Below are 25350 nucleotides of genomic sequence, written 5' to 3' on the forward strand. Positions count from 1 at the left end.
TCAACGACTTTGTCGAGAAAGGTGGTAAAATGGGGGAAAACTCACTTAAGAACTGTCTCGCTTAGCCACAGGTATTTGGGGCTCAATTGTGGTTGTAAGTCAAGGACTGCTTGTATTGGCTGATGTTGTCCCAGAAAGCTTGGTTCCTTTTATTTGACACACAAGCCAGATATAGGTGGAAAGGAAAATAACTTTTATAAGGGGGAAGGAAAAGAAGACGTTTATAATTGGAAAGGAAAAGAGAGTTTTCTATAGGTGGAAAGGAAAAGAGAACATTTATAAGTGGAAAGGAAAAGAGAATTTTCTATAGGTGGAAAGGAAAAGAACTTTTATAAAGGGGAAGGAAAATATAACTTTTATAAGTGGAAAGGAAAAGAGAACTTTCTATAGGTGGAAAGGAAAAGGTAAATTTTATAATTGGAAAGGAAAAGGTAAATTTTATAATTGGAAAGGAAAAGAGGACTTTTATAAGTGGAAAGGAAAAGAACTTCTATAAGTGGAAAGGAAAAGAGAACTTTTCCACCCCCACAAAACCAGTAGTAAAAAAAATAGATTTCACCACTGCTGTAAACCAGTCATTAAGAGCAACATCATTCATTCATCTTCGGCAGTCACGGTGTACACAAAAGGTAGAAAGGTAGACTAAATATTTCACCTTCTTCCTTACCAAAAACAATCCAAAGCAATTTGGTACAATTTGGGTTTTGCCCACCATTTTAACGGGCAGGTATTCCCATGCAGGAGGCTGAGGGTTACTAAACGAATTGTTTGTAAGTTCAGGATTTAGAAAGGGAGAGGGCGGGAGAGGCGAGTAGATTCAGAAAAACTCTGGTGTTTCATACCTGCGCCCATTGAACGTGTCCGCTTCCCTGTTCTAACCAGCTGAATGACTTGGAGAAGAAGCACGCCATGCTGGAGATGAATGCCCGGAGCTTGCAGCAGAAGCTTGAAACGGAACGCGAACTCAAACAGAGGCTTCTGGAAGAGGTAGTCCCTTGCTCCCTACCCGAACGTTTGTGAGTCCTTTCGGGGAGATTTGAAAGGGGTGAGACCGGATGCGATGGTTGCAATGGCTGGATCAGGACACTTCTGGGTCGCCAAATCGTTAGCATTCTCACGCAGGGCTCCCTGCTTAAGATCATCCAAGCTGTTTTGCTTCGTTTTTTAACTGTCAACGTAGCAAACCCGATCACATAGTTTCGTAGCGAGGCACGGGTACCCCACTAGCATTTTATAATCCTGGGTTTTCGTCTCCTCCGCAGCAAGCCAAGCTACAGCAACAGATGGATTTGCAAAAGAATCATATCTTTCGGCTGACTCAAGGCCTGCAAGAGGCTTTGGACCGGGCCGATCTTTTGAAGACCGAACGGAGCGACTTGGAATACCAGCTGGAAAATATTCAGGTGAGAGAATCAAAGTACGGCAGGCTGGGAATAATTTCACATGTTTCCCTTTTCATGTTCCTCTCGGGTTTATTTGGACACCCGTGGTGATTTTGTTTGGTTGTGTTTTTTTCTTCCTTCCCCGGACTTTTCCGTGTCGCCAAGGTCCTGTATTCCCATGAAAAAGTGAAAATGGAAGGCACTATTTCCCAACAAACCAAGCTTATAGATTTCCTCCAAGCGAAGATGGATCAGCCGGCCAAGAAGAAAAAGGTGTGGAAAATATATGAACGCGAAAAACTAACTACCGTATTTTTCGGAGTATAAGACGGACCTTTTTCCCTCAAAAAAGAGGCTGAAAATCTGGGTGCATCTTATACACTGAATACAGCATTTTTGGCCTCCTGAAACCCCGCCCCCTTCACTAAAATGGCCATGCATAGCCTTTAGGAGGCTTCCAGAGTGTTCCTAGGGATTGGGGAGAGAAGAAATGAGCAAACAGTGGGCCGTTTTTTGCTCAATTTTGCCTCCCCTAGCCCACAGGAGCACTCTATAAGCCTCCTAAAGGCTATCTATGCCCCCCCCCTTTTTTTTTTGGAAAAAAAAACCGGCCCGTTTTCATGAAAAACGTTTGCAGAGTGCGAAAACCTTTTTTTAAAAAAATTGCCTCTTTAAAACCTTGGTGCGTCTTATACTCCGAAAAATATGGTAGCAGGCAGGAGGGAGGAAAAAAGGCAGAAGTGGAGGAGGGAAGGAGAGGAGGAGGAGGAGGAGGAGAAAGAGGGGAGGGGGAGGAGGGGAAAACAAAGAGAGGAGGAAGAAGGGAGGAGAGAGAAGGAAGAGAGGAGGGAGGAAAAAAGGCAGAAGTGGAGGAGGGAAGGAGGGAAGAATGAGGAGGAGGAGAAAGAGGGGAGGGGTGGAGGAAGAGGGGAGGAGAGGAAGAAAAGGGGAGGAGAGAGGAGGGAGAAAAAAAAAGCAGAAGTGGAGGAGGGAAGGAGGAGGAGGAGAAGAAAGAGGGGAGGAGGAGGAGGAGGAGGAAGAGTAGACCCTCAGACCCTCTGGTCTGCAATTAGCCAGCGAGCTTCCCCTTCCCCCCCGGAGGCAACCATCGCTGACCAGGAGTTAGGAGCTGTCTGTGTGTTTCTGTTGCTAGGGCCTGTTTAGTCGACGGAAAGAGGACCCTTCTTTGCCCACACAGGTTCCTCTGCAGTACAATGACCTGAAGGTGGCGCTGGAGAAGGAGAAGGCCCGCTCGGCGGAGCTGGAGGAAGCCCTGCAGAAAACCCGCATCGAACTCCGATCCGCTCGGGAGGAAGGTAGGGGGAAAACGCTTGATCTGCCGCCCCAAGAAAGAGAACGGGGTCTGTTTTGGCTTATGCTTCGGAGTCCCAAGCACCCTCCCCTCTCCGTCTCGTCCTTGACGTCTTTTGTTCTTCTCTCTCTCTCTCTCTCTCTCTTCTCCCCCTTTCCCCACCACCCCCTCGTTGGCTGTTGACCATCCGAAAGGTTAAATAAAGGAAAGCAAGGCTGCAGGCTGTCATTCTTAACGCTTCCGTAGAACCGCTGCTCCTCCTCCTCCTCCTCCTTCTTCTCCTCCTTCTTCCTGGTCCCGCTCGGAGGAGAGGCGTTAACTAACTATTTGTGTGTGTCCGTAGCTGCCCATAGGAAAATCACAGACCACCCTCACCCATCCACACCTGCCACGGCCAGGCAGCAAATCATCATGTCTGCCATAATTCGGTCACCTGAACACCAGCCCACGCCCATCAGCCTGCTGGCGCCTCCCTCCAGCCGCAGAAAGGAGGCCTCCATGCCAGAGGGTAAGGCTTGGGGAGGGGGGAGGGGTTGGCTTCTGGAGGGGTTCTGGCGCAGACAACCCGGAGACCCCCTCCGACTGCATATGGGGCCCGACTTCCTAACAAAACATGGACTGTTTAGCACAGGGGTCTGCAAGCTTGGCGACTTTATGACTTGGGGACTTCAACTCCCAGAATTCCTCAGCCAGCGCATGCGCTGGCTGAGGAATTCTGGGAGTTGAAGTCCCCAAGTCATAAAGTCTAGTTTAGCGACCGTCAAAAGCCGGGCTAATCGTAAAGTTCCTAGCTATAAAACCAGAATACGGATAGCCCTCGACATACGACCTCGTTGGAGCTCCATATTTCCGTTGCCGAGCTAGACAGTGGTTTGAGTGAGTTTTGCCCCATTTTTACGACCTTTCTTGCCACAGTTGTTAAATGAGTCGCTGCCGTTCTTCAAACAATTGTGAAGCAAACCTGGATTCTCTCTTGACTTGGTTCGTCAGAAGGTCGCAAAAGAGGATCGCGTGACCTTGGGACACTTGAACCGTCGTCAATACGAGTCGTTTGCCACATAAACCCGGGTTTATTTTGACCTGGTTTAATGTCAGCTGTCCAGTCGGCGAACCCAGAAAAAGACACCCCTCCCTCCCTCCCCCCCCCAAACAATCTGGGTTGTTTTACCCACCTCGGAAGGACGGAATGCTGAGTCAACCTTGAGCCTGGTGAGATTCGATCTGCCAAACTGCAGGCAGTCGGCAGAAATAGCCTGCAGTACTGCACTCTGACCACTGCGCCACCGCGGCTCATCGCGCTTGATCTCCAAAAGCCACGTCGTGTTCGGATCCGCGCGCGGATGGACGAGAATCCCTGCGCCATCCACAATTTCATCTCTTTCTCTGTGTGATTTGGGTGTCGTCCTGTCCTCAATGTCCCAACGGCGGCTTGTCTTTGACTCCCTATCTGTCCGTGTGATTCGGTCATGTGACCCAAGACCTTTTTGTCCTGTTCTTGCCCAGGAGTGTGAACCCGAGGAACCCCCCCCCTCCCTCCCCAGTTTTCAGTCCCGCCCGAGTTACAACTTTATTGTACGCTTTTCTGAAAGGCTCTGTTGGGGGTTAATGATGGTTTACCTTACAGGATTGTTACCCATCACCGCAATAATTATATGAAGTTCTGGGAACTCAGAGCGCTGTGTAAGCGCTAATTATCCCAACCTTTGTTTGTAGAGGTGTTAAATGACTAACTGGCAGGGTTACGGCGTTTAATTCCAGAGTTCCCCAAATCTGAACAATATCAGCGTATTAGCTAACTCACTCACCAAACTTTGCAACAGCTGCCCAACAGCAGTGCTGTTTGAGTCCTGCTGCTCATGAATCGCACCTCCACTGTTCTTTACAGAAGGGTTCTTTCCGCCCCAATAAACACCTTTATTTACCAATTATTTCTGATTTTGCCCGTCTTGGTTATCCCAAGCCGTGTTAGAAAGCCAGGCTGGGTAGGTCCTCTGCGATTCTTTTAAGGCAGCCTTGCATTTTCTCAGGCTCTCATGCCGGTCTGGGAGGAAAAGATATAGCTGCTTTAAAAAGCGCCCCCCCCAACCATGACAGAGTTTTTCCAAGCCGGCCAAAGTAGATTTTCCTCATTATTTCCAAAGCAAGGGCAGACCTCAGCTCTAAATTGTTTTTGACAACAAATGGGTGTTGCTCTGAGAACAAAATTTGAATACAATTTCAATAATTTGGGTTTAAGAGTAGGCAGGGGGGACAGGATGGCCTAGTGGTTAAAATGCTGGGCTTGTCGACTGGAAGGTGGGCAGTTTGAAACCCAAGCAGCACATGAGGGAGGGAGGGATGGGCGGACAGACGGATAAATGTGAAAATGGATGGATGGATAAATGGATGAGATATGATAGAATAGATTGATAGATGATAGATGATAAATAATGGATTAGATAGATGATAGATAGGTAGGTAGGTAGGTAGGTAGGTTTGTTAGATAGGTAGGTAGGTAGGTAGGTAGATAGATGATAGATAGATAGATAGATAGATAGATAGATAGATAGATAGATAGATAGATAGATAGATATAGAGAGAATGATCGATCGACAGACAGAAAAAGATGATAGATAGATTAGATAGATAGATAGATAGATAGATAGATAGATAGATAGATAGATAGATGATAGATGATAGATAGATAAATAGATAAATAGATAGATATAGGTAGAGATAAATATTGATAGATAGAGATGAATAGATGATAGATAGATGATAGGTAGGTAGAGATAAATATTGAGAGAGAGAGACAGAGAGTGAGAGATGAATAGATGATAGATAGATGACAAGTAGGTAGAGATAAATATGGATAGAAAGGGAGAGAGAGAGAGAGATGAATAGATAGATGATAGGTAGGTAGAGATAAATATTGAGAGAGAGAGAGACAGACAGAGACAGAGAGTGAGAGATGAATAGATGATAGATAGATGATAAGTAGGTAGAGATAAATATAGATAGAAAAGTAGATAGATAGATAGATAGATGATAGGTAGGTAGGTAGGTAGGTAGGTTTGTTAGGTAGGTAGGTAGATAGATAGATAGATAGATAGATAGATAGATAGATAGATAGATAGATAATAGGTAGATAATTAGGATAGATAGATTATTAATTGATAATTGATAGGATAGATAACTGATAGATATTGATAGATAATTGATAGATATGTAACTGATAGGATAGATAATAGATAATTAGGATAGACGAGATAGATAATAAATAGATAGATAATTGATAGGTAGGTAGGTAGATATCCTAATTATCTGATATGTAATTGATAGGATAGATAGATAGATAGATAATTGATAGATAATTGATAGGTAGATAGATAGGATGGAGGGAGAATTGCCAAACCAACTTTTCATGCAAGCTGGCCCTTTGTATGGTTTCCCAATTAATAAAAACGTGCTCTTTTCCCCTAGAGTTTAATCGGCGCCTTAAAGAACGCATGCATCACAATATCCCTCACCGTTTCAATGTGGGACTGAACATGAGAGCTACCAAATGTGCCGTTTGCTTGGACACTGTGCACTTTGGACGCCAGGCTTCGAAATGTCTTGGTAAGCATTGAAAGGGCAAGCTGAAGAGGACTACCTGAGTGGGTGGCCCAGGGATGCTTTGGAGGAGGAGGAGGAGGGATGGAAGGCTTTGCAGGGACATGAAAATGAGTCCCGTGTATTTCCATGTCGTTTTGGTGCCCAGTTTTAAAAAGTAGGGAGGATCCGGAAGGTGTATTAATAATCTAGAGCTGAAGCGAGAGCTGATTGGGACTCATTTGACCTTACTGGTCCCTGAGTATCTCAGTTGATTCTCATGGAGTCTAGTAGATCTGTTTCTCAACCCTTAGTAACTTTGAAGTGTGTGGATTTCAACTCTCAAAATGAAATTGGGATTTTTTTAAAGAGCATAGGAAAGGGGAGACTTCACTACAAAAAGTTTGGGACACAGGAAAAGCATAAAAAGGAAAGGCATTTTCAAGCCTTTTCAATCAACCCATGGAACAGAAGTTGCCTTCGGAAGTTGTGGGAGCTTCATCCCTGGAGGCTTTCAAGAAGAGACTGGACTGCCCTCTGTCAGAAATGGTGCAGGGTCTCCTGCTTGGGCTTGGGGTTGGATTAGATGACCTACAAAGTCCCTTCCAACTCTGTTATTCTGTTATTCAGAAGTTGTGGGAGCTTCATCACTGGAGGCTTTCAAGAAGAAACTGGACTGCCATCTTGTCAGAAATGGTGTAGGCTCTCCCTCTTAGGTGGGGGGGGTCAACTAGATGACCTCCAAGGCCCCTTCCAACTCTGTTAATCTGTGAATCTCCTTCCTCCCCTCCCCCCCATTTTATTATATACTTTATTCATTAAACATGAAACTCAGCCAACTGAACATTCAAAAATGCATTACAAATACCAGTGACTGGTGATAATGGTTGATACAGGTTGATGCCAGCATCCTAGGTATCAACCAAGGACCTTCTTAAAATATACGATGTTCCGAGTAGCACAGTTTTTTACAGTTCCGCTGGTGTTATTGCAGGAATTTGTTGATGCATCTTGTAAAATTCTTGGACATGGTGCCAAGTGCCCCGATGACAATGGGTATTTTTATTATTATAATTATAATGTTGTTGTTGTTGTTGTTGTTGTTGTTGTTATTATTATTATTATTATTATTATTATTATTATTATTAGAATGCCAAATGATGTGCCATCCCAAATGTTCTGCCTGCTTGCCGGCCACTTGCGGATTGCCGGCTGAGTACGCCGCCCACTTCTCGGAAGCCTTCTGCCGAGAAAAATTGAACTCCCCGGGCCTTCAGCTCAAAGAACCTGGCGGCGCTTTACGGCTGGAAGGATGGATGAAGGTGCCCAGGTATAAACGTGAGTCTCTGCGCTGAACAGGCCAGCTCAGCTTTGGAGGCTGCTGACAGAAGAGCAGCTCTCGGAGGCCATGGCTGAAGCCGCGGAGGACTGTTATTTTTTTCCCCGTAGCGTCATCCCAACTTCCAGCTCGATCCCGGAATAGCGAAACTTCTAACCGGGCCTTGTCCCGTCTCTGTTTTCAGAAATAATAAACGTGGCCAGCAAGGCTGGGATAGAAAGTACGTCGTTCTAGAAGGAACGAAAGTCCTCGTTTACGACACAGAAACGAGAGAAGGTAATATATATATTTTCCCCCTCCATCCCGAGCTTCCCTTTTTTCCCCCCCTGACGCAGCCATCCATCCACCTCTTACTTTGGGGAAGCGGGAAAAACCGTTTTCTACTATGGATCCCCGAGGATTACGGTAACACCTTTTCTAGAGAAGCAGCCGCAACTCACAAAGATTTGTGGCACTTAATCTGGCTCTGGGATGGCAGACATATGACTGCAGGCCTGACACTCAGCCTATTTGCTTCGAGACTGAATTGAAGAAAGTCTTGTCCATGCCTCTGTTCTCCTCTAGATGCCAGTTTTTTAACTCAGTCTAGCCGAACGAGACGTACTCAAGACTTCTCCAACTTACTCTGGTTTTTATTGGATATTAGTTGAATTTTTCCTTATCTTGGATCCTCCATTGGATCGCAGCGATTACAGTTTGGATTGATTGCAGGAATGCGAAATTGCAAATTGATGCTGTGAGTGCACTCGGTGCTGAAAAGGTTCCACCATCACTGATCTAGCTGGTTGATTACCAAAGAGGCTACCCGAATCCTTCTGGTTATTTTTGGTTTTGGCCAATGAACAAGCTTTTCCCTCTATAACGGTGTAGGGTGTTGCTTTTTGAAATGCTTTCATCTCGGGACCATTCCATTATCATTTATTTATTGAATTCGTTTGCCACCACATGAATTCAATTCAATTGTTTTATTTGCAACGATCGAAACCTAGCTTTATATAAAAAACAACAACTCAAATGATAGGGTGGCTCAGTGGTTAAGACGCTGAGCTCGTCAATCAGAAAGGTCGGCATTTCAGCGGTTCGAATCCCTAGCGCAACGTAACGGAGTGAGCTCCCGTGACTTGTCCCAGCTTCTGCCAACCTAGCAGTTCGAAAGCAGGTTAAAAAATGCAAGTAGGAAAATAGGAGCCACCTTTGGTGGGAAGGGAACAGCGTTTTGTGCACCTTTGGCATTGAGTCATGCCGGCCACATGACCACGGAGACGTCTTCGGACAGCGCTGGCTCTTCGGTTTTGAAACGGAGATTAGCACCGCCCCCTAGAGTCAGAAACGACCAGCACATATGTGCGAGGGGAACCTTTACCTTTTCTTAACGAGAATAAAACTGCGGAACAATAAAAATAAGCAATGAAAACATAGCCGTATGATTAAGAGATGGGCGGAGAGGGGACAGGACACACAAGGAGGGACGGTGGGGGTCTTTTTTTTATTTTGCACTATTTTGCTTTGTTTGTTCACTCAACAAACAGACATTTTGGACTCGATTGCAGTCGTAAGTCGAGGACCACCTACCATTTGGGCCATTTCAAGCTAGTTTGCCTTTCAGGGTAGCCGTGCTGCTGTTGCTAACTTCCTTTACGGAGGCTCTTTTCCTGCGGCGATGCCACCCCTGAGTTTTAAGCCACTCTCCCCTTTTTCCGAACGACCTGAAGATTGAAAGTCTTTTAATGGGTGAAGACCCTCTCCTCATTACGCTTCCTTTGCCCTTTCATTTCTCCCCTTTTTATCATTTTCCAAAGCTGGACAGCGGCCCGTGGAAGAGTTTGAATTGTGCCTTCCAGATGGAGACGTTACTGTCCATGGGGCCGTGGGAGCGACCGAGCTTCTAAATACAGCCAAGACAGGTAAGGCTGGATGAAAAATCCAGGGCTGCGGAAGCTGCCCGGAGGACAGGAAGGCAGTGCTCCCCTTTTCAAGGACGCTCTGAAAAGTTGCAGGGAATAGAGGATGGAGAGAGGGAGTGGTGGCCTAGAGGTGGTGCTGTGAGTTCGATCCCAGGCAGAGGCAGATATTTCTCTCTCTGGGCACGATGAGAATATATCTGCTGAATAGAACTCCGTACTGGCGACAGGAAGGGCATCGGGCCAGTAAACACTCTGCTAGCTGCTCATTCAGTTGCCCAGACTCCACTCCGCAAGGGATTATGGGGTCGTTAAATGAAGATGATGATGATCTTAAGGGAGAAGAGAGAAGATCCGTGACCAAAAGATGTTGAGAGTCTAGAAAGAGTGTAGAGAAGAGCAACAAAGATGATTGGGTGACTGGAGGCTAAAACATACGATGAAAGGTTGCAGGAATTGGGTATGAAGAGAAGGACTAGGAGTGACATAATAGCAGTTCCAATATCATAGGGGCTACTACAGAGAGGAGGGGGGGGGGGGTCATGCTATTTTCCAAAGCACCTGAAGGCAGTACAAGAAGCCATGGGTGGAAACTAATCAAGCAGAGAGAAGCAACCTGGAATTGAGGAGGAATTTCCTGACAATTAATTAACAATCAATCAGTGGAACAGCTTCCCTCCAGAAATTGTGAATGCTCCAAACACTGGAACAACTATTTTTCTGGAATGGTATAGGGTTTCCTGCCTGAACAGGGGGTTGGATTAGAAGACCTCCAAGGTCCCTTTCAGCTCTGTTATTCTCAAAGTAAGACATTGGGGATTATAAAATTTCAGACAGCCCAGTAATTCACATAAAAGAGCCGGGGGGGGGGGGGGATTCCAATAGGTCATATTATCTGTAGCTCAGAGTTGATCTGGGGTGGGGTGGGGGGTGTTTCATTGATGCTCTCTGAGCTTGGTTGTTTTCTTGCGGACGTTTCATTGCCCAACTAGGTAACATCCTCAGTGCGAGAGAGGGTGGGCTTTGCTCCCGAACAACGTCTGCATGCAAACAACCAAACTCAGCACCGAGCATCCCACAGACCAACAGAAGAATAATATTTCAGGTGTCAGGGTTCCAAATAGCATCCAAAAGTAAATCAGAGTCCGAGGCAAAATATTGCTCAACGTTCCCATTGATGAAGAGAGCCATGTTGGCACATCTGGGAAAACCCGAATCTGAAAGCTTCCCGGTTTTCTCCACCCCGTTGAAAGTTCAAGATCTTGCCCCCATACCCACAACTCCATCCCATGGTGCAATCTCCCACTGCCACGCTGGCAGTTCCTCCCATCCAGTTCTGGTCAGGTGCAGAGAGAAAGGATGACCTTGGCTTTCTAGAAAGAATGTTGTTATGGCTACATATCATCTAACCCCGTGCAATCCCCGCTCCCATTTTCCCACCATAGAAAAAGCATAGTAGAACAATAGAAAGCGTGGCAGGCCAAAGATCCAAAAGAAAAGATGGCTGTCGGCCTGACATCAGGGTTGATGTTTTTGGTGCTCTCTGATCTTGCAGAAATGTCATTGCCCAACTAGGTAACATCATCAGTGCGAGGAGGAGGAGGAGGACTGTATGGTCCTTGGTGGTTTGGGTGGGGCAATTAGTGCTGATATTTTCCTACACATGTTAAACGTCTTAAGTTTAAACCTTTCAATCTCTTGTTTGGTGTTTTTCTGCTCTACAAGCAGAGAAAGGAGCCAGCGAAAGAGAGGCTGAGTCTCCCCTAATCCAGTTTGCCTCTTGTTTGTCCTTCATGCTCACCCACTAGATGTGCCATATATACTGAAGCTGGAATCTCATCCCCACACCACCTGTTGGCCTGGCCGGACTCTCTATTTGCTGGCGCCCACTTTTCCCGATAAGCAGCGTTGGGTGAATGCCCTGGAATCTACGGTGGCTGGAGGAAGAGTTTCCAGAGAAAAGGCAGAAGCTGATGCTGTAAGTAGAAGGGAGGGAGGGGGGGAAAAGAAAGAGGGAGGGAGGAAGAAGGAAGGAGAAAGGGAGAAAGATGACGATAGAAAGGGAAAGAAAAAAGGGGGAGGAGGGAGACAGAGAGAGAGAGAGAGAGAGAGAGAGAAAAGGGAGAGGGAGAAACAAGGGGAAAGGAAAGAGAGAGAGAGAGAAAGGGAGGGAGGGAGAAGGAGGGAGAGAGAAAAAAGAAAAGGGAGAGAGGGAGAAAGAAAGGAAGGGGGAGAGTTGGTGAGAAAAAAGGAAGGGTGGAAGGAAGGAGAAGGGGAGAAAGGGAGAGAGAGAAAAGGGGAGGGAGAGGAAGGAGAAATGGAGAGATACAGAAAAAAGGGAGGGAGAAAGAAGGGGAAAGGAAAGAGAGAGAGAAATGGAAAGAGAGAAAGAAAATAAAAAGAAAAGGGAGAGAGGGAGAAAAAAAGGAAGAGGGAGGGAAGGGGAAAAGTAGAGGGAGAGATGGGGAGGAAAAAGGAAGGAAGGAAGGAAGGAGAAAGGGGGAGAATGGGACAGAGAAAAGGGGGAGGGAAGGGAAGGAAAAAGGAATATATCGATATATAGATACATAATGTAAAAGGGAAAAAAAGAAAAACCAAGACTTTCCAGAAGTCCAGCAGTGCCTCTAATCCTTCAGCTTCTAGTAGGGCCTTCAACTCTGAACAGGTTTAAGAAAAAAAGTAACTGAGCATCTGTAGCTTTTACGTTCCCTCTCCAAGCACTAAAAAACAGAAATAATTTCCAAAAGGCCTCCCAAGTACATCTGGAGATTTCCCACAGGCCGTTGCTGCTTATTAACCTGGGCTAATAAGAGACCTGGAGTTCCAGCTAGAACGTTAACAGCCTATCTCTCCACGCAGCAGAAATCAGATTAAATGGGATATACATGTCCTATCGAGCTGCGAGTTGACATCAGATCAATGTACATTCTCCCTCTATTAGAGAGATTCCGAGGGAGTAACAGATATGTCTACGTAAGCCATCCGCTTCGGGATTCAGATCCAGCCGCCGCTCGTCCCTGTAGCAAAATGTCGTGCCGCTGCAAATAAGGACAAATCACCTGTAAAGAACTAAAGATTCTTATTTGACATTGCTACCTTCGCTTAGCTATTTCCCTCCAAATACATTCTATAGAATGCATTTATTTTATTATGAGCCGCGGTGGCCCAGGGCTTAGAATGCAGGACTGCGGGCTCTTTCTGCTGACTGCCGACAGTTCGATCCAGACCGGCTCACGGTTGACTCAGCCTTCCATCCTTCCGAGGTCGGTAGAATGAGGAGACCCAGATTGTTGGGGGCCAGATGACCCCGGAGACATTGCTGGCTCTTCGGCTTTGAAACGGAGATGAGCACCGCCCCCTAGAGTGAGGAACAACTAGCAAGGGGAACCTTTACCTTTATGAAGTGATCCCTTTCATCCACCTCTTCTTTCCCTTCTCCCCCTCTGCACAGAAACTCCTTGGAAATTCCCTTCTGAAGCTGGAAGGAGAAGATCGCTTGGATATCAACTGCACTTTACCCTTCAGCGATCAGGTAAGGAGTCTCCTCGGATTCAGCTCACATTAATGCCTGCGGCAAGTTTTATGGCTCCTGAGCAGAGAAGACCGTTTAAGTTCTGAACAGCTGGCAGATTTATTTATGTATTAAATTTGTCTGCTGCCCATTTGGCCAACGGGTGAGTCTAGAAAAGCCACGGAGGCGCAGTGGTTAGAATGCAGTACTGCAGGTTACTTCTGCTGACTGCCAGCTGCCTGCAATTCGGCAGTTTGAATCTCACCAGGCTCAAGGTTGACTCAGCCTTCCGTCCTTCCGAGGTGGGTCAAATGAGGACCCAGATTGTTGGGGACAAGAGGTTGACTCTGCAAACCGTTTAGAGAGGGCTGGAAAGAAGCGGTATATAAGTCTAAGTGCTATTGTTATTGGAAGGAGACTTCCAAGCAACTAAAGATAAAAAGAAAAATATCAAAATAATAAATACATGAAAATGGAGCCAGATTTTAAGTACGGAGAGTCCTCAACTCGTGACCATGTTGGGGCCTAAAATTTCTGTTAAGTGAGACATTTGTTTAGCGTGTTTTGCCCCATTTTATGACTTTTCTTGCCGCCTTGGTGAGCAAATCACAGTCACTATTTAATTAGTAGCCCACTTGTTGAATGAATCTGGCTTCCCCGTTGACTTGGCTCGCCGGAAGGTCGCAAAAGGGGATCCTGAGACCCCCCCCCAGGGACACTGCAACCATCATAAATATGAGTTGGTTGTTCAAGCATCCGAATTTGGATCCCGTGACCACGGGGATGCTGCAACGGTCATAAGTGTGAAAAATGGCCGTAAGTCACTTTTTCCAGTGCCGTTATAACTTTGGTCACTAAACAGATGGCTGTACCGTAAGTCGAGGTAGCCTTTGTCAAAATAAGTCCCATTTCCATGTTGCATCACAGCGTTTTGCATGTACCTTTTTGAGCCTCCTTTCTATGCCTTTGATTGACGCATGGGTGTGTCGCTCCTGTCGGACAGGTGGTCCTGGTGGGCGCTGAGGAAGGACTTTACGCCCTGAATGTGCTAAAGAATTCCTTAACACATGTCCCCGGAATTGGTGCTGTCTTTCAAATCCACCTCATCAAAGACCTAGAGAAGCTGCTCATGATTTCAGGTAAGGAAGTCGGGAAGGATCCCTTCGCTTCAGTGGTGGGTTCGGGATCACATTGCAACTGGTACGGTGCAACGGGGCCCGGCGTCCACCACATGAACGCGCGCAGCGCACGCATGCGTCCTTACCTCTTGTAATGCCTCCGCGAGCCTCAGCGATGCTCCGGTTGCTTGGCGGAGCGTCACACAGGCGCCGTATGCGCCATGCACGGAAGCGCTGAAGAGGTCAAATGCAGTTAAGGAAGACAGGCTGGCGGGTGGGCCCTCCGGAGCATCGTACCGGAACGGTACCCGGGGTGTACTGCCTGCAACCCACCACTGCTTCACTTTCAATGCAAGACTCGCCAGAAAATATATCTCCCCTCCCCCTTATGATCACAGTCCTGATTTACCACTTCTGGCTTGTATGTACACTGAGAGCTTAAGCACCAGAGGCAAATCCCTAGTGTCTCCAATCACACTTGGCCAATAAAGGAATTCTCTCTCTCCGTGGCATGGTTTCCCCAGGAGACGAAAGGGCGTTGTGCCTTGTGGATGTGAAAAAAGTGAAGCAGTCCCTCGCTCAGTCCCACCTCCCGGCTCAACCTGACGTCTCGCCCAATGTTTTTGAAGCCGTGAAAGGCTGCCATCTTTTTGCGGCAGGCAAGGTAAGATACCTCCAAGCTCTCAAGTCTTTCACGGAACAATCTGTGGACACGAATGGTGGCGAATCCACGTGTCCCCGGATAATGTTGCAGGATCGGTCGCTGGGACCAGAGATTTCACCTTACGAGCTTTCGGACTCGTGCTGGAACCCGTCTCCAGGAATGTCTCTTTAGCAGAATGTGTGCTGTTCTCTGTGTGGTATATATGTGATGCCTGTTGTATCCGGCTTTTTAGATGTGGATTGGGGTGTGTTGATGGCTGGCTTTTAAGTCATTGGCTGTCATTTGCTTATGCTACCAAGCCCCCGCCTCCTAAGTGCTTGAAAGGCTGGTGGTAAATCAGCATGCCTGTTGACCAATGAGGGGCCTGTTTCCCAGGCTTCAATCACTTTCCTGGCTGTTTTTGCTATTAAGATTGTTGGACGAGCAGGCACAAAACCAGCTAGTTAGTAAGATTGTTGGACGAGCAGGAACAAAAACAGCCAGCTACTAAGATTGTTGGACGAGCAGGCATAAAAACAGCCGGCTATGAAGATTGTGGACAAGCAGGCATAAAAACAGCCAGCTACTAAGATTGTTGGACGAGCAGGAACAAAAACAGCCAGCTACTAAGATTGTTGGACGAGCAGGCATAAAAACAGCCGGCTACGAAGATTGTGGACAAGCAGGCATAAAAACAGCCAGCTACTAAGATTGTTGGATGAGCAGGAACAAAAACAGCCAGCTACTAAGATTGTTGGACGAGCAGGCATAAAAACAGCCGGCTACTAAGATTGTTGGACGAGCAGGCACAAAAACAGTTGTAAGTGTGAAAAATGATCCCAAATCACTTTTTCCAGGCCCGTTGTCACTTCGAACAGTCACTAAGCGAACTGTTGTAAGCCAAGGACTCTCTGTATCTCCCTAATGTGAGGTTAAGCAAGCAGGCAAGCCCGGCCTTCAAAGAGCCTGACTTAAACTTTCATTCCGTGTGAGCAAAGTTACTTACGTGTGTGGCCTCCCGTCGATTGAATCCGATCCCTGGTATCGCCAGCCTCTTTCATAAACGGTGCTCCTGTTGGGTTCCTTTGCAGATCGACAACGGGTTGTGCATCTGCGCGGCCATGCCCAGCAAAGTCGTGGTGTTGCGTTACAACGAGAGCCTCAGCAAGTACTGCATCAGGAAGGTAAAGTGCCTTCTGGGTCCCACAATGTCTCTAGTGACAGTCTGGTGGCACCTCTGTTGCATCCATTGAGTTGGACCATAATATCTCCTTCCCTTTAACCTGCCTGCAACATGCACACCTACATTCTAATCAGTCAGTCAATCAATCTTTATTGATTAGCCCTCGGGCCACGTCAAAGTACTAGGTTCCAGAGGCAAAAAAACTACAGTTTAAAATGAGATTGAAATCAACCACAATTTTAAATGTAAATGGAATAAAATACAATTTAAAATATAAACAGAATAGAGTGCCATGATTTAAATTGCAAGTTAAATATGCTTAAAATTATATTACAATGTCACCCCTACGTCTACCCCGTCAAGGGATCTTTCCTACAATCTGCCGCGTTCTGCCGCAAACCAACTTTGTCCTTGTTTCCATCAACTTTACAGTAAATTTGCAAATCCATTTCACCAACGGCAAATTAGTACCTAACAAACAATGTTGCCAAAAGCGCTCTTTGGACTTAGGAGTACTGGTATAAAAGATCCTACCCAGCTGGTGTTCCCTCAAATCTGAGTACGGGGGGGGGGGGGGGGGGGGGCAATCAAAAATTACGTGGGATATTGTTTCGACTTTCCCTGTCCCACATAAACAGACTCTTTCACTTGCAGGGATCCCCTTATACCTGCCCCAAAGCATGTTGAAGTTGGTCCAATCTCAATTTATAACATGGGTCCATAGTCAGCTGGTTCTACAGAAAGGGCGTCAGACTGGATTTCATTGAGGGTTGTGTCAGGGTTGTGTTTGACCTCAGGGGGTTGGCTTGGGGGTGGCCAGGATGGGTATGGCCAGCTTGACATCACTCGTGTCGTGGGCGCCTATGGTGGCCCGAGTGCTTTGCCAGCTATGATGATGGTGGCTGATGAGGAAGAGGAGGAACAGCTGGGTCCAGTGCCTGACATGCTGATGCACAGACGGCAGAGGAGAGGAGAGCAGTGGAAATTTATGGGCCGGTCCTTGGGACGAAAGAGTCACCGCTGCTAGCGAAGCTCCACTCTACCTCTGGGGATAAAAGGCAGGGGGAAGAGATGAATAGATGTGGTAGACAACTATTCATCTTCTGGCCGGACGGCCATGTTGTCCTGCGAGAGAATCTTTTTGCCGGGGGTGCTGGCGCTCCTCGTAAAGGAATCATTTGAGTTCACTTCAGAGGGTTTGTCATGTTTGGGGAGCTGGGTCAGAACATGTGGGACCACAGCAGGCAAGTTCTGGAGAAGACCTTCAGCCAGGCAGGGTGTTCTCCAAGAAAGGGAGGACTTTGCCAACCGAGCTTGTGCACTTCGTTGTTTTTGCTCTCGCAGGAGATCGAAACCTCAGAGCCGTGCAGCTGTATCCATTTCACCAATTACAGCATCATCGTTGGGACCAACAAGTTTTACGAAATTGAGATGAAGCAGTACACCCTAGAAGGTAGGAAACCCTTCTTACTGGCAGTCAAAAAGCTGTGGAGGGAGGAGCCCCTCCCTCCTTCCATTCACACGTTTGGTCAGCAGAAACCTGGGGATGGAGACACGAGGGGCTCGCATAGAAGGGAGTGGAGAGTCAGTCCAAGAGGCCAGGAAGGTAGCAGAGTTGAAAAGAAAGAGAGCAATAGCAAGACACACTTAGATTTATAGACTGCTTTACAGTGCTTTCCAGCCCTCGCTAAGCGGTTTACAGATTCAGCCTCTTTCCCCCAACGATCTGGGTCCTCATTTTACCAGCCTCATAAGGATGGAAGGCTGAGTCAACCTAGAACCTAAAGCCAGTCAGGATCGAACTTCTGGCAGTGAGCAGTGAGTTAACCTGCAATTCTGCATTCTATGCCCACCAAGGAAGGAAGGAAAGACGGAAGATAGCACTTAGACTTATATACCACTTCACAGTGCTTTTACAGACTTCTCTAAGCAGTTTACAGAGTCAGCCTCTTGCCCCCCAACCATCTGGGTCCTCATTTGACCCACCTCGGAAGGACGAGTCAACCATTGAGCCAGTCAGGATCCAACTGCTGGCAGTGAGCAGGGTTAGCCACCCCGGCTCTCTGGTGTAGGATTCCAAGCAAGGTCCTGCTTTAACTCCAACTGAAACATGTCGTTGTAGAATTCCTGGATAAGAATGACCACACCTTGGCATCCGCTGTATTTGCATCTTCCAACAATAGTTTCCCAATCAACATCATCCAGGTGAACCCAGCGGGGCAGAGGGAGGAGTACCTGCTTTGCTTCCATGGTAAGTTGATATGAGAGGTGGTGGGTGGGAAGCGGGAGCTGGTAGTAATGGGCTATAGAGGATGGAATTGAATTGAGTGGGGAGGAATGGAATAGAAATAGGAATGGAGTGGAATATAGGGAATGGAATGAGGTGGAATGCAATAGAGTGGAATGAAATATATGGAATGGAGTGGAATGGAATGGAATATATGGAATGGAGTGGAATGAATAAATGGAGTGGAATGAAATGTATGGATTGAAGAATGAGGTGGAATGGAATTGAATGGAATCTATGGAATAATACAATAATAATACAATAGTAGAGTTGGAAGGGACCTTGGAGGTCTTCTAGTCCAACCCCCTGCCTAGGCAGGAAACCCTATACCGTTTCAGACAAATGGCTATCCAACATCTTCTGGAATGGAATTGAGTGGAGTGGAATGGAATACATGGAATTGAGTGGCATGGAATGGAATAGAAATAGGAATATATGGAATAGAGTGGAATGGAATGTATGGATTGAAGAATGAAGTGGAATTGAATGGAATATATGGAATGGAATATACCGAATTGAATGGAGTGGAATAGAAATAGGAATGGAATTGAATATATGGAATGGAATGTATGGATTGAAGAATGAAGTGGAGTGGAATTGAATGAAATACAGGGAAAGGAGTGGAGTGGAATGGAATTGAAAGAGGAGTGGCATGGAATGAAATGTATGGAGTGGAATGGAATAGAATGGAATATATGGAATGAAATTGAGTGGAGTAAAAAGGAATAGCTTTATTGGCCAAGTGTGATTGGACACCCAAGGAATTTGCCTCTGCAATCATGTCTCCCCTAGTCCCTTTTTTCATTAAACGGGTCGCTTCTAATTTCTGCCACCATTCTCCATACGATTTAGCCTCTGGTCCTAATCATCTTTGTTGCTCTTCTCTTCACTCTTTCTAGAAAGAAAGAAAAAGAAATTTCCCATACTGACCATTTACTAATTACTGGTTCGCTAAGGACGATTGCGTTTCTGGACTCATGGCAGACTGCTAACAGCATTTCTTTCTTAAATATCCCACTTCAATTATGATTATTTTTTTGCCACTTCCTTGCAGAATTTGGCGTTTTTGTTGACTCCTACGGAAGGCGCAGCCGCTCGGATGATCTGAAATGGAGCCGCCTACCTTTGGCGTTTGGTGAGTATCGGATTTATCTCTGACTTCCTTGCTCTGCGTGTAGCTTATTGTGGTATTTTTATTTATCTTTTTAATGCGAAGGGTTGGAAAATTACTCCAGGAAAATACATACCCTCTAGAGATTTAGCTTTTAAAAAGGGCAGGTTTAATCTGGAGGCTAAAACATAGGAAGAACGGTTGCAGGAACTGGGGATGTCTAGTTTGATGAAAAGAAGGACCTGGGGAGACATGATAGCAGTCTTCCAATATCTCAGGGGCTGCCCCAAAGAAGAGGGAGTCAAGCTATTCTCCAAAGCACCTGAAGGCAGAACAAGAAGCAATGGGTGGAAACTAATCAAAGAGAGAAGCAACCTAGATCTAAGGAGAAATTTCCTGACAGTGAGAACAATGAATCAGTGGAACAGCTTGCCTCCAGAAGTTGTGAATGCCCCAACACTGGAAGCCTTTAAGAAGATGTTGGATAGCCATTTGTCTGGAACGGTATAGGGTTTCCTGCCTAGGCAGGGGATTGGACTAGAAGACCTCCAAGGTCCCTTCCAACTCTGCTATTGTATTGTTTTGTATTAATCCTTGACTTAGGGCCATAATTCAGCCTCCCCCCCCACAAAATCTGTTGTTCAAAGAAATATTTGCTGAGTTTTGCCCCGTTTCATGACTTTTCTTGCCGCCGTTGTTAAGTGAAACCACTGCGGTTGTTAAGTGAGCAACACGGTTGTTAAGTGAATCTGACTCCCCCGTTGATTTTGCTTGCCAGAAGGTTGCAAAAGAGGATCCCATGATCCCAGGACGTTGGGACAATCATAAGCATGACTCAGTGGCCAAGCTTCTAAATTTTGACCACATGGCCTTATGACTCCAACAGTCATAAGTGTGAAAAACGGTCATAAGTTCGCTTTTTTGGGGGGGTCGTTGTAACTTTGAAGGTTCACTAAATGAACCATTGTAAGTCCAGGACTGTGTGCTCTGACCGAGGCTTCCCCTGTAGGACATAGGTCAATTTTTACTCAAACGTAGACATTTTAAGATTGAACTTTGATTCGGACAGAAAACCGTCTGTCCCCATTGACTTTCTCTAACCTGGCTTCTCTCTCTCCCGGCCGCGGCCACAGCCTACCGGGAACCGTACCTGTTTGTGACCCACTTCAACTCCCTGGAGGTGATAGAAATTCAAGCACGCGCCTCTCTTGGGTAAGTCAGGCGTGTGGCCTTTGGGGACCCAAGCGCCGGATGGCCCCTTTAAACCTTTGGGACAACGCTTGCCCCCACCCCATCTAAAGAGTGTCTTTCTCTCCTTCCTCCCCGACTGCTAGCATCCCGGCTCGAGCCCACCTGGACATCCCGAGCCCTCGTTACCTGGGCCCAGCAATCTCTTCCGGAGCCATTTACCTGGCCTCTTCCTATCAGGACAAACTGAGAGTCATTTGCTGCAAAGGGAATTTGGTGAAAGAATCCAACAACGAACATCACCGGGCCTCCTCTACCACCCGCAGGTAAGAAGCGACGATCCAGCTCTCAAGGGAGAATCAGGGATGCTTTCTAGGTAAGGGTGGGAGGGAGGGGGGGGCGATTGAGAGGGGCTCTGTTATGGCCTGCTGGCAGCCAAAGGAGTTGGCAGCAGAGCCAGACAGTGAGGAGGTTGGGGAGGAGTCCTGGAGGGTGGGGAAGGCTTGGACGAGGGCTCTGCGTCAGAGGCAGAGAGGGAGCTAGACAGCAGTGAGGCAGAGGAACAGCTGGAGCCTGTTCCCAGTGTGCGCATGCGCAGAGCTGCCAGAAGACAAGAACAACTAAGCAAGTCAACTTGGAAGTAAAGCCACACCTTGGAGGTGGTTGGCCTCCCCCATAGGAAACAAAAGAGGAGCGAACGGGGAGGGGGCTTTTGCAGGAAACAATTCGTTCCTTCGGTTGTTTCAAGAGTAGAAAGTTCTGTTTGTGACTAAAAGAGATTTTGTGCCAAGTTTTGCCTTGCCCTGTGTTTAGAAACTAGTTATCTGGCAGCTCTCCAAGCGAGATAAGGTTCGTGTTGATAAACATTCCTCTGAAAGACTGTTTGCTAAAGCCTTGCTGACTGTGGATGAAGGGAATTCACAGTCGTGTAAATAAAAGGGGTTTTGCCTGGACCAAGTCTTTGCTTCTTGCTTTCTAAGGAAGCCTGGGTCAGAACAGGCTCTGCAATTGGGCAGGTGGTCCTGGAGGGGTGGGATGGGAAGGGGGAATGGCAGGGATTGGTGAAGCACCTATCTTTGGGTATCCCAAAGGTGCTTTTTCTCAGGAGGCAACTGGACTTCCTTTTTTTTTCTTTTCTTTTGAAGACGTTTCGCTTCTCATCCCAGAAGCTTCTTCAGCTCCGACTCGATGGTGGGGGGAATGGAAGGATTGATATTCCTTGCAGACAGCCGGTCATTTGCGTCCTTTTAGAGGGTTGTTGAAGCACTTGGAGGTTGAACGGGGTGGGAGTAGAAATGGATGTCCAGAAAGAAAAAAATGGCAGACTACAGGAACCATTTGCACCACTCAAGGTGACCCTGAGGACACGGATAAAACCTCCAAGTGGCCTCAACGACCCTCTAAAAGGATGCAAATGACCAGCTGCCTGCAAGGAATATAAATCCTTCAAGTGGCCTCAACGACCCTCTAAAAAAGGGATACAAATGACCAACTGTCGTCAAGGAATATAAATCCTTCCATTCCAACCACCATCCGGTCAGAGCTGAAGAAGCTTCTTGGATGAGAAGCGAAACGTCTTCAAAAGAAAAAAATAAACAAGAAAGTCCAGTTGCCTCCTAAAAAAAAAAAGCTCCTTTGGTGGCCTGAATGACGGAGAATCTCTACGGACTATTATATCTTTGCCTTCCTCAATTCCCCAGGGTGCGCGAACAATACAAGTAAAGCTGCAAATCACAATCTAATTGGAAGTTTTTCTGTCCCTTGTTTTTTTTTTTTTGACTGACAGCAGCCCAAACAAGAGAGGTCCCCCCACGTATAATGAGCACATCACCAAGCGGGTAGCGTCGAGCCCAGGGCCCCCCGAAGGTCCCAGCCACCCTCGCGAGCCAAGCACACCGCATCGCTACCGAGAAGGAAGGACGGAGCTACGGAGGGACAAATCTCCGGGACGCCCCCTGGAGAGGGAGAAATCCCCGGGAAGGGTCCTCAGCACCCGCCGAGAAAGGTCCCCAGGGAGACTGTTTGAGGAGAGCAGCAGGGGACGAATACAAGTGGGGGGTGCCCGGACCCCCCTCTCCCAGGTCAACAAGGTACGGCACGATGGGGACATTCCCCACAAACTTCTTCCCACCCTACTTGTGAAAGAGAAATGGTTCCCCTACTGGGGAAAATGAAAGCCAGTTTGGTATAGTGGTGAAGGCACCAGTCTAAAACTAGGTGACAATAGTTGTAGTCCCGCCTTAGGCATGAAAGCTAACTGGGTGACTTTGGGCCAATCACGAGGAGACGGTGAGTTTTAGTCCCACCTTAAACATGAAAGCCAATTGGGTGACTTTGGGCCAATAAACTAGGAGACAGTGAGTTCTAGTCCTGCCTTAGACATGAAAGCCAATTGGATGACTTTGGGCCAATCACTAGGAGACTGAGTTTTAGTCCCACCTTAAACATGAAAGCCAATTGGGTGACTTTGGGCCAATAAACTAGGAGACAGTGAGTTCTAGTCCCGTCTTAATCATAAAAGCTGGCTGGGGGACTTTGGGCCAATCATTAGGAGATGGTGAGTTCTAGTCCTGCCTTAGACATGAAAGCCAATTGGATGACTGGGCCAATCACCAGGAGACAGTGAGTTCTAGTCCTCTCATAGGCATGAAAGTCAGCTGAGGGACTTTGGACCAATCCCTTACTCTCAGCTCAACTCACCTCACAGTGTTGTCTGGTTGTGGGCAAAATAGAGGGAGGAAAGAGGATTAGTTACGTTTGCCACCCGATTCATGAAAAAAATGATAAAGGCAGGATAAAAGAAAAAAAAAATCACCTGAAAATGGCATTAAAACTACAGCAGTGTTTTCTCAACCTTAACAAACATTAAGATGTCTGGACTTCAGTTAGCGGGGGGGAATTCTGGGAGTTGAAGTCCAGCACTGAGAAATTTCCCGACAGTGAGAACAATTCATCCGTGGAACGGTTTGCTTCCCGGAGTTGTGCTTTTGTATTGAAACTTGGCTCAATACTCATGAATCAATTAGGACATTTTTAGGAAACCTTACAGCTCTTTTCTCTTGTTGTTTTCGCCTTCTCCTCCTCAGGTCTGGGACCAATCTTCAGTATAAACGTCACCAAGCCTCTACCCTCCGACCCCGAACTCCAAGGACGAACACAAAAAAATATCCAGAATTAGACGCTCTACCCATTTCACCATCCCACCCCCACCGCCCCCTTAAGTAACCCCACTGGGCTCAAATTCATTCTGGCAGCAGCGGCGTTCAATCCAGAAGGATTGACGTTCGTTGCGAGGATTGCCTTGCGTTTCAAGTGGGATTTTCCCCCCCACCTTCTTGGCGTCTCCTTTTTCTTTTTTCCTCCCCGTTATCCCGGTCCTTGGGGAGCGTGGGGCGGGGAAGGGTCACTTTCTATTACTGCTCCTTTCAAAGCAGTTCCTCGGTTTTTCTATTTCTCTTTTACCTGTCGAGCCGTCCGATGGGGATTTGGGCATTTGCCCAAGACTCAGAAAAAACTAAACCCAACACGTGGCTGTCCGTTTATTTTGGGGGAAGCCTTGTATAACCAGCAACGGTCCGATGTCTCTTGTCTGCTCCCTCCTCCCCGATGTTCATTTTCTTCCCCTGCAGAGCTTTTAGCGAAATCTCTCGGGCAACGGAGCGAATCAGTTGCTTCCCAGAATAGATAGATAAGATACTTTTGGAGGAATTTGACCGTTCCAGACCCAAATCGAACACAACGCAAAGAAAACGTAGCCATCAGCGCAGCTCTCTGGTTCTGCCGGGTTGCAGGGAAGAAATGTCATTTTTAACGATACTCCCCCCACCCCCACCACCCACCCTACACACCCATTGATGAAACCTGCCCACTGGTCTACCGCCTTCTGCATCCAAAGTCTCCCGGGGAAGGGTCTTGACTACCCCGTTCACATACAAAGACGCACACACACAAACGCACAGAGCCAGGCCTCCGCCCTCCCCCCAGGCTTCCTGCATGGCGACGTCCCCGCATGCTTCCTGCGCCGCCGTCATCTCGACCGCAGCCTCCTTTTCAGTTGCTTTGCTCGATATTGTATAGCTTGTAATTTTCCCAGTGTTCCAATACCGAAGCCTTTTTCTTCGAGGCGATGCTGCAAACAGAAAAACATCCCTTATGGACCTGGAGGGGAGGGGGGGGGGAGAAAGAAACTGGCACCAGAGGAGGAAATGGGACAGTTCTCGAGACCACCGCTGCAACTGAGCCCACCGAGGCATGGCAGATCCCCCTCTGGGATGAGATCAGGTCCACCCCGCCGAACGAGATGCCGACCAACGGCCCAGCTGAGGAGATGCTGCCTTTCCCGCCCCTCCCTCCAAGATCAGGGGGGCGGACAGCAAGAGCAGGAAAGCCGTACCGCGTGGCCAAAAGGAGCGAGGAAAGTCACAGAAAGTGGACGGAGTGGGGGGGTCCTCTGTGCCCCCCCCTCCTTGCTTTGGGAAAAGAATGCGGGCGACAAACCAGCGGTGGCCCTTCCTTCCGCCACCACAGCCCCGTCTCGCTACTCATCATCGGCTCCCGCTCACTTCTGACACGCCGTTCTGAGCCGTAATTTGCTTTTCGCTCTGTTTTTTTGCTCCCAGCTGGCCAGAGCAATTCCACCTTGCCTCCGCCGGTTGTTTTGGGCACCTCTACTCCCCACCACCACCACTTCTCAGTGCTGCCCTACAGAGAGCCCCTCCGTCTCTACCCGCTTCACCAGTGTCCTTCGGGTTTTTTGGGGGGGGCCTGTTGTGGATAAACAGGGTCAGAACAATTGCATCCCT

At 47.4% G+C, this 25350-nt stretch overlaps 1 protein-coding gene across 5 annotated transcripts in view; it reads left to right on the forward strand.

The window, feature by feature from the left end:
• CIT (citron rho-interacting serine/threonine kinase) overlaps positions 1-23816 on the forward strand; it is a 211089-nt gene extending 187273 nt beyond the window's left edge. For 3 of the 5 annotated variants that reach the window (XM_081966276.1, XM_081966272.1, XM_081966275.1), the window contains 21 exons: positions 883-987; positions 1263-1403; positions 1548-1655; positions 2536-2698; positions 3038-3202; positions 6157-6294; positions 7417-7597; positions 7791-7882; positions 9406-9510; positions 11316-11485; positions 12959-13039; positions 14022-14157; positions 14661-14800; positions 15871-15963; positions 17307-17415; positions 18085-18213; positions 19304-19384; positions 20494-20572; positions 20695-20874; positions 22335-22638; positions 23635-23816. In XM_081966276.1, coding sequence (XP_081822402.1) covers positions 883-987; positions 1263-1403; positions 1548-1655; positions 2536-2698; positions 3038-3202; positions 6157-6294; positions 7417-7597; positions 7791-7882; positions 9406-9510; positions 11316-11485; positions 12959-13039; positions 14022-14157; positions 14661-14800; positions 15871-15963; positions 17307-17415; positions 18085-18213; positions 19304-19384; positions 20494-20572; positions 20695-20874; positions 22335-22638; positions 23635-23658 — 2724 coding nt within the window. In that variant the 3' untranslated portion in view covers positions 23659-23816. The remainder of the gene's footprint in view (positions 1-882; positions 988-1262; positions 1404-1547; positions 1656-2535; positions 2699-3037; positions 3203-6156; positions 6295-7416; positions 7598-7790; positions 7883-9405; positions 9511-11315; positions 11486-12958; positions 13040-14021; positions 14158-14660; positions 14801-15870; positions 15964-17306; positions 17416-18084; positions 18214-19303; positions 19385-20493; positions 20573-20694; positions 20875-22334; positions 22639-23634) is intronic. The other 2 variants (XM_081966273.1, XM_081966274.1) reach the window with 2 other exon arrangements.
• Positions 23817-25350: the final 1534 nt, after the last annotated feature.

This window comes from Natrix helvetica (genome assembly GCF_964273705.1).
Source record: "Natrix helvetica genome assembly, chromosome: 14".
Classification (NCBI taxonomy): Eukaryota; Metazoa; Chordata; class Lepidosauria; order Squamata; family Natricidae; genus Natrix; species Natrix helvetica.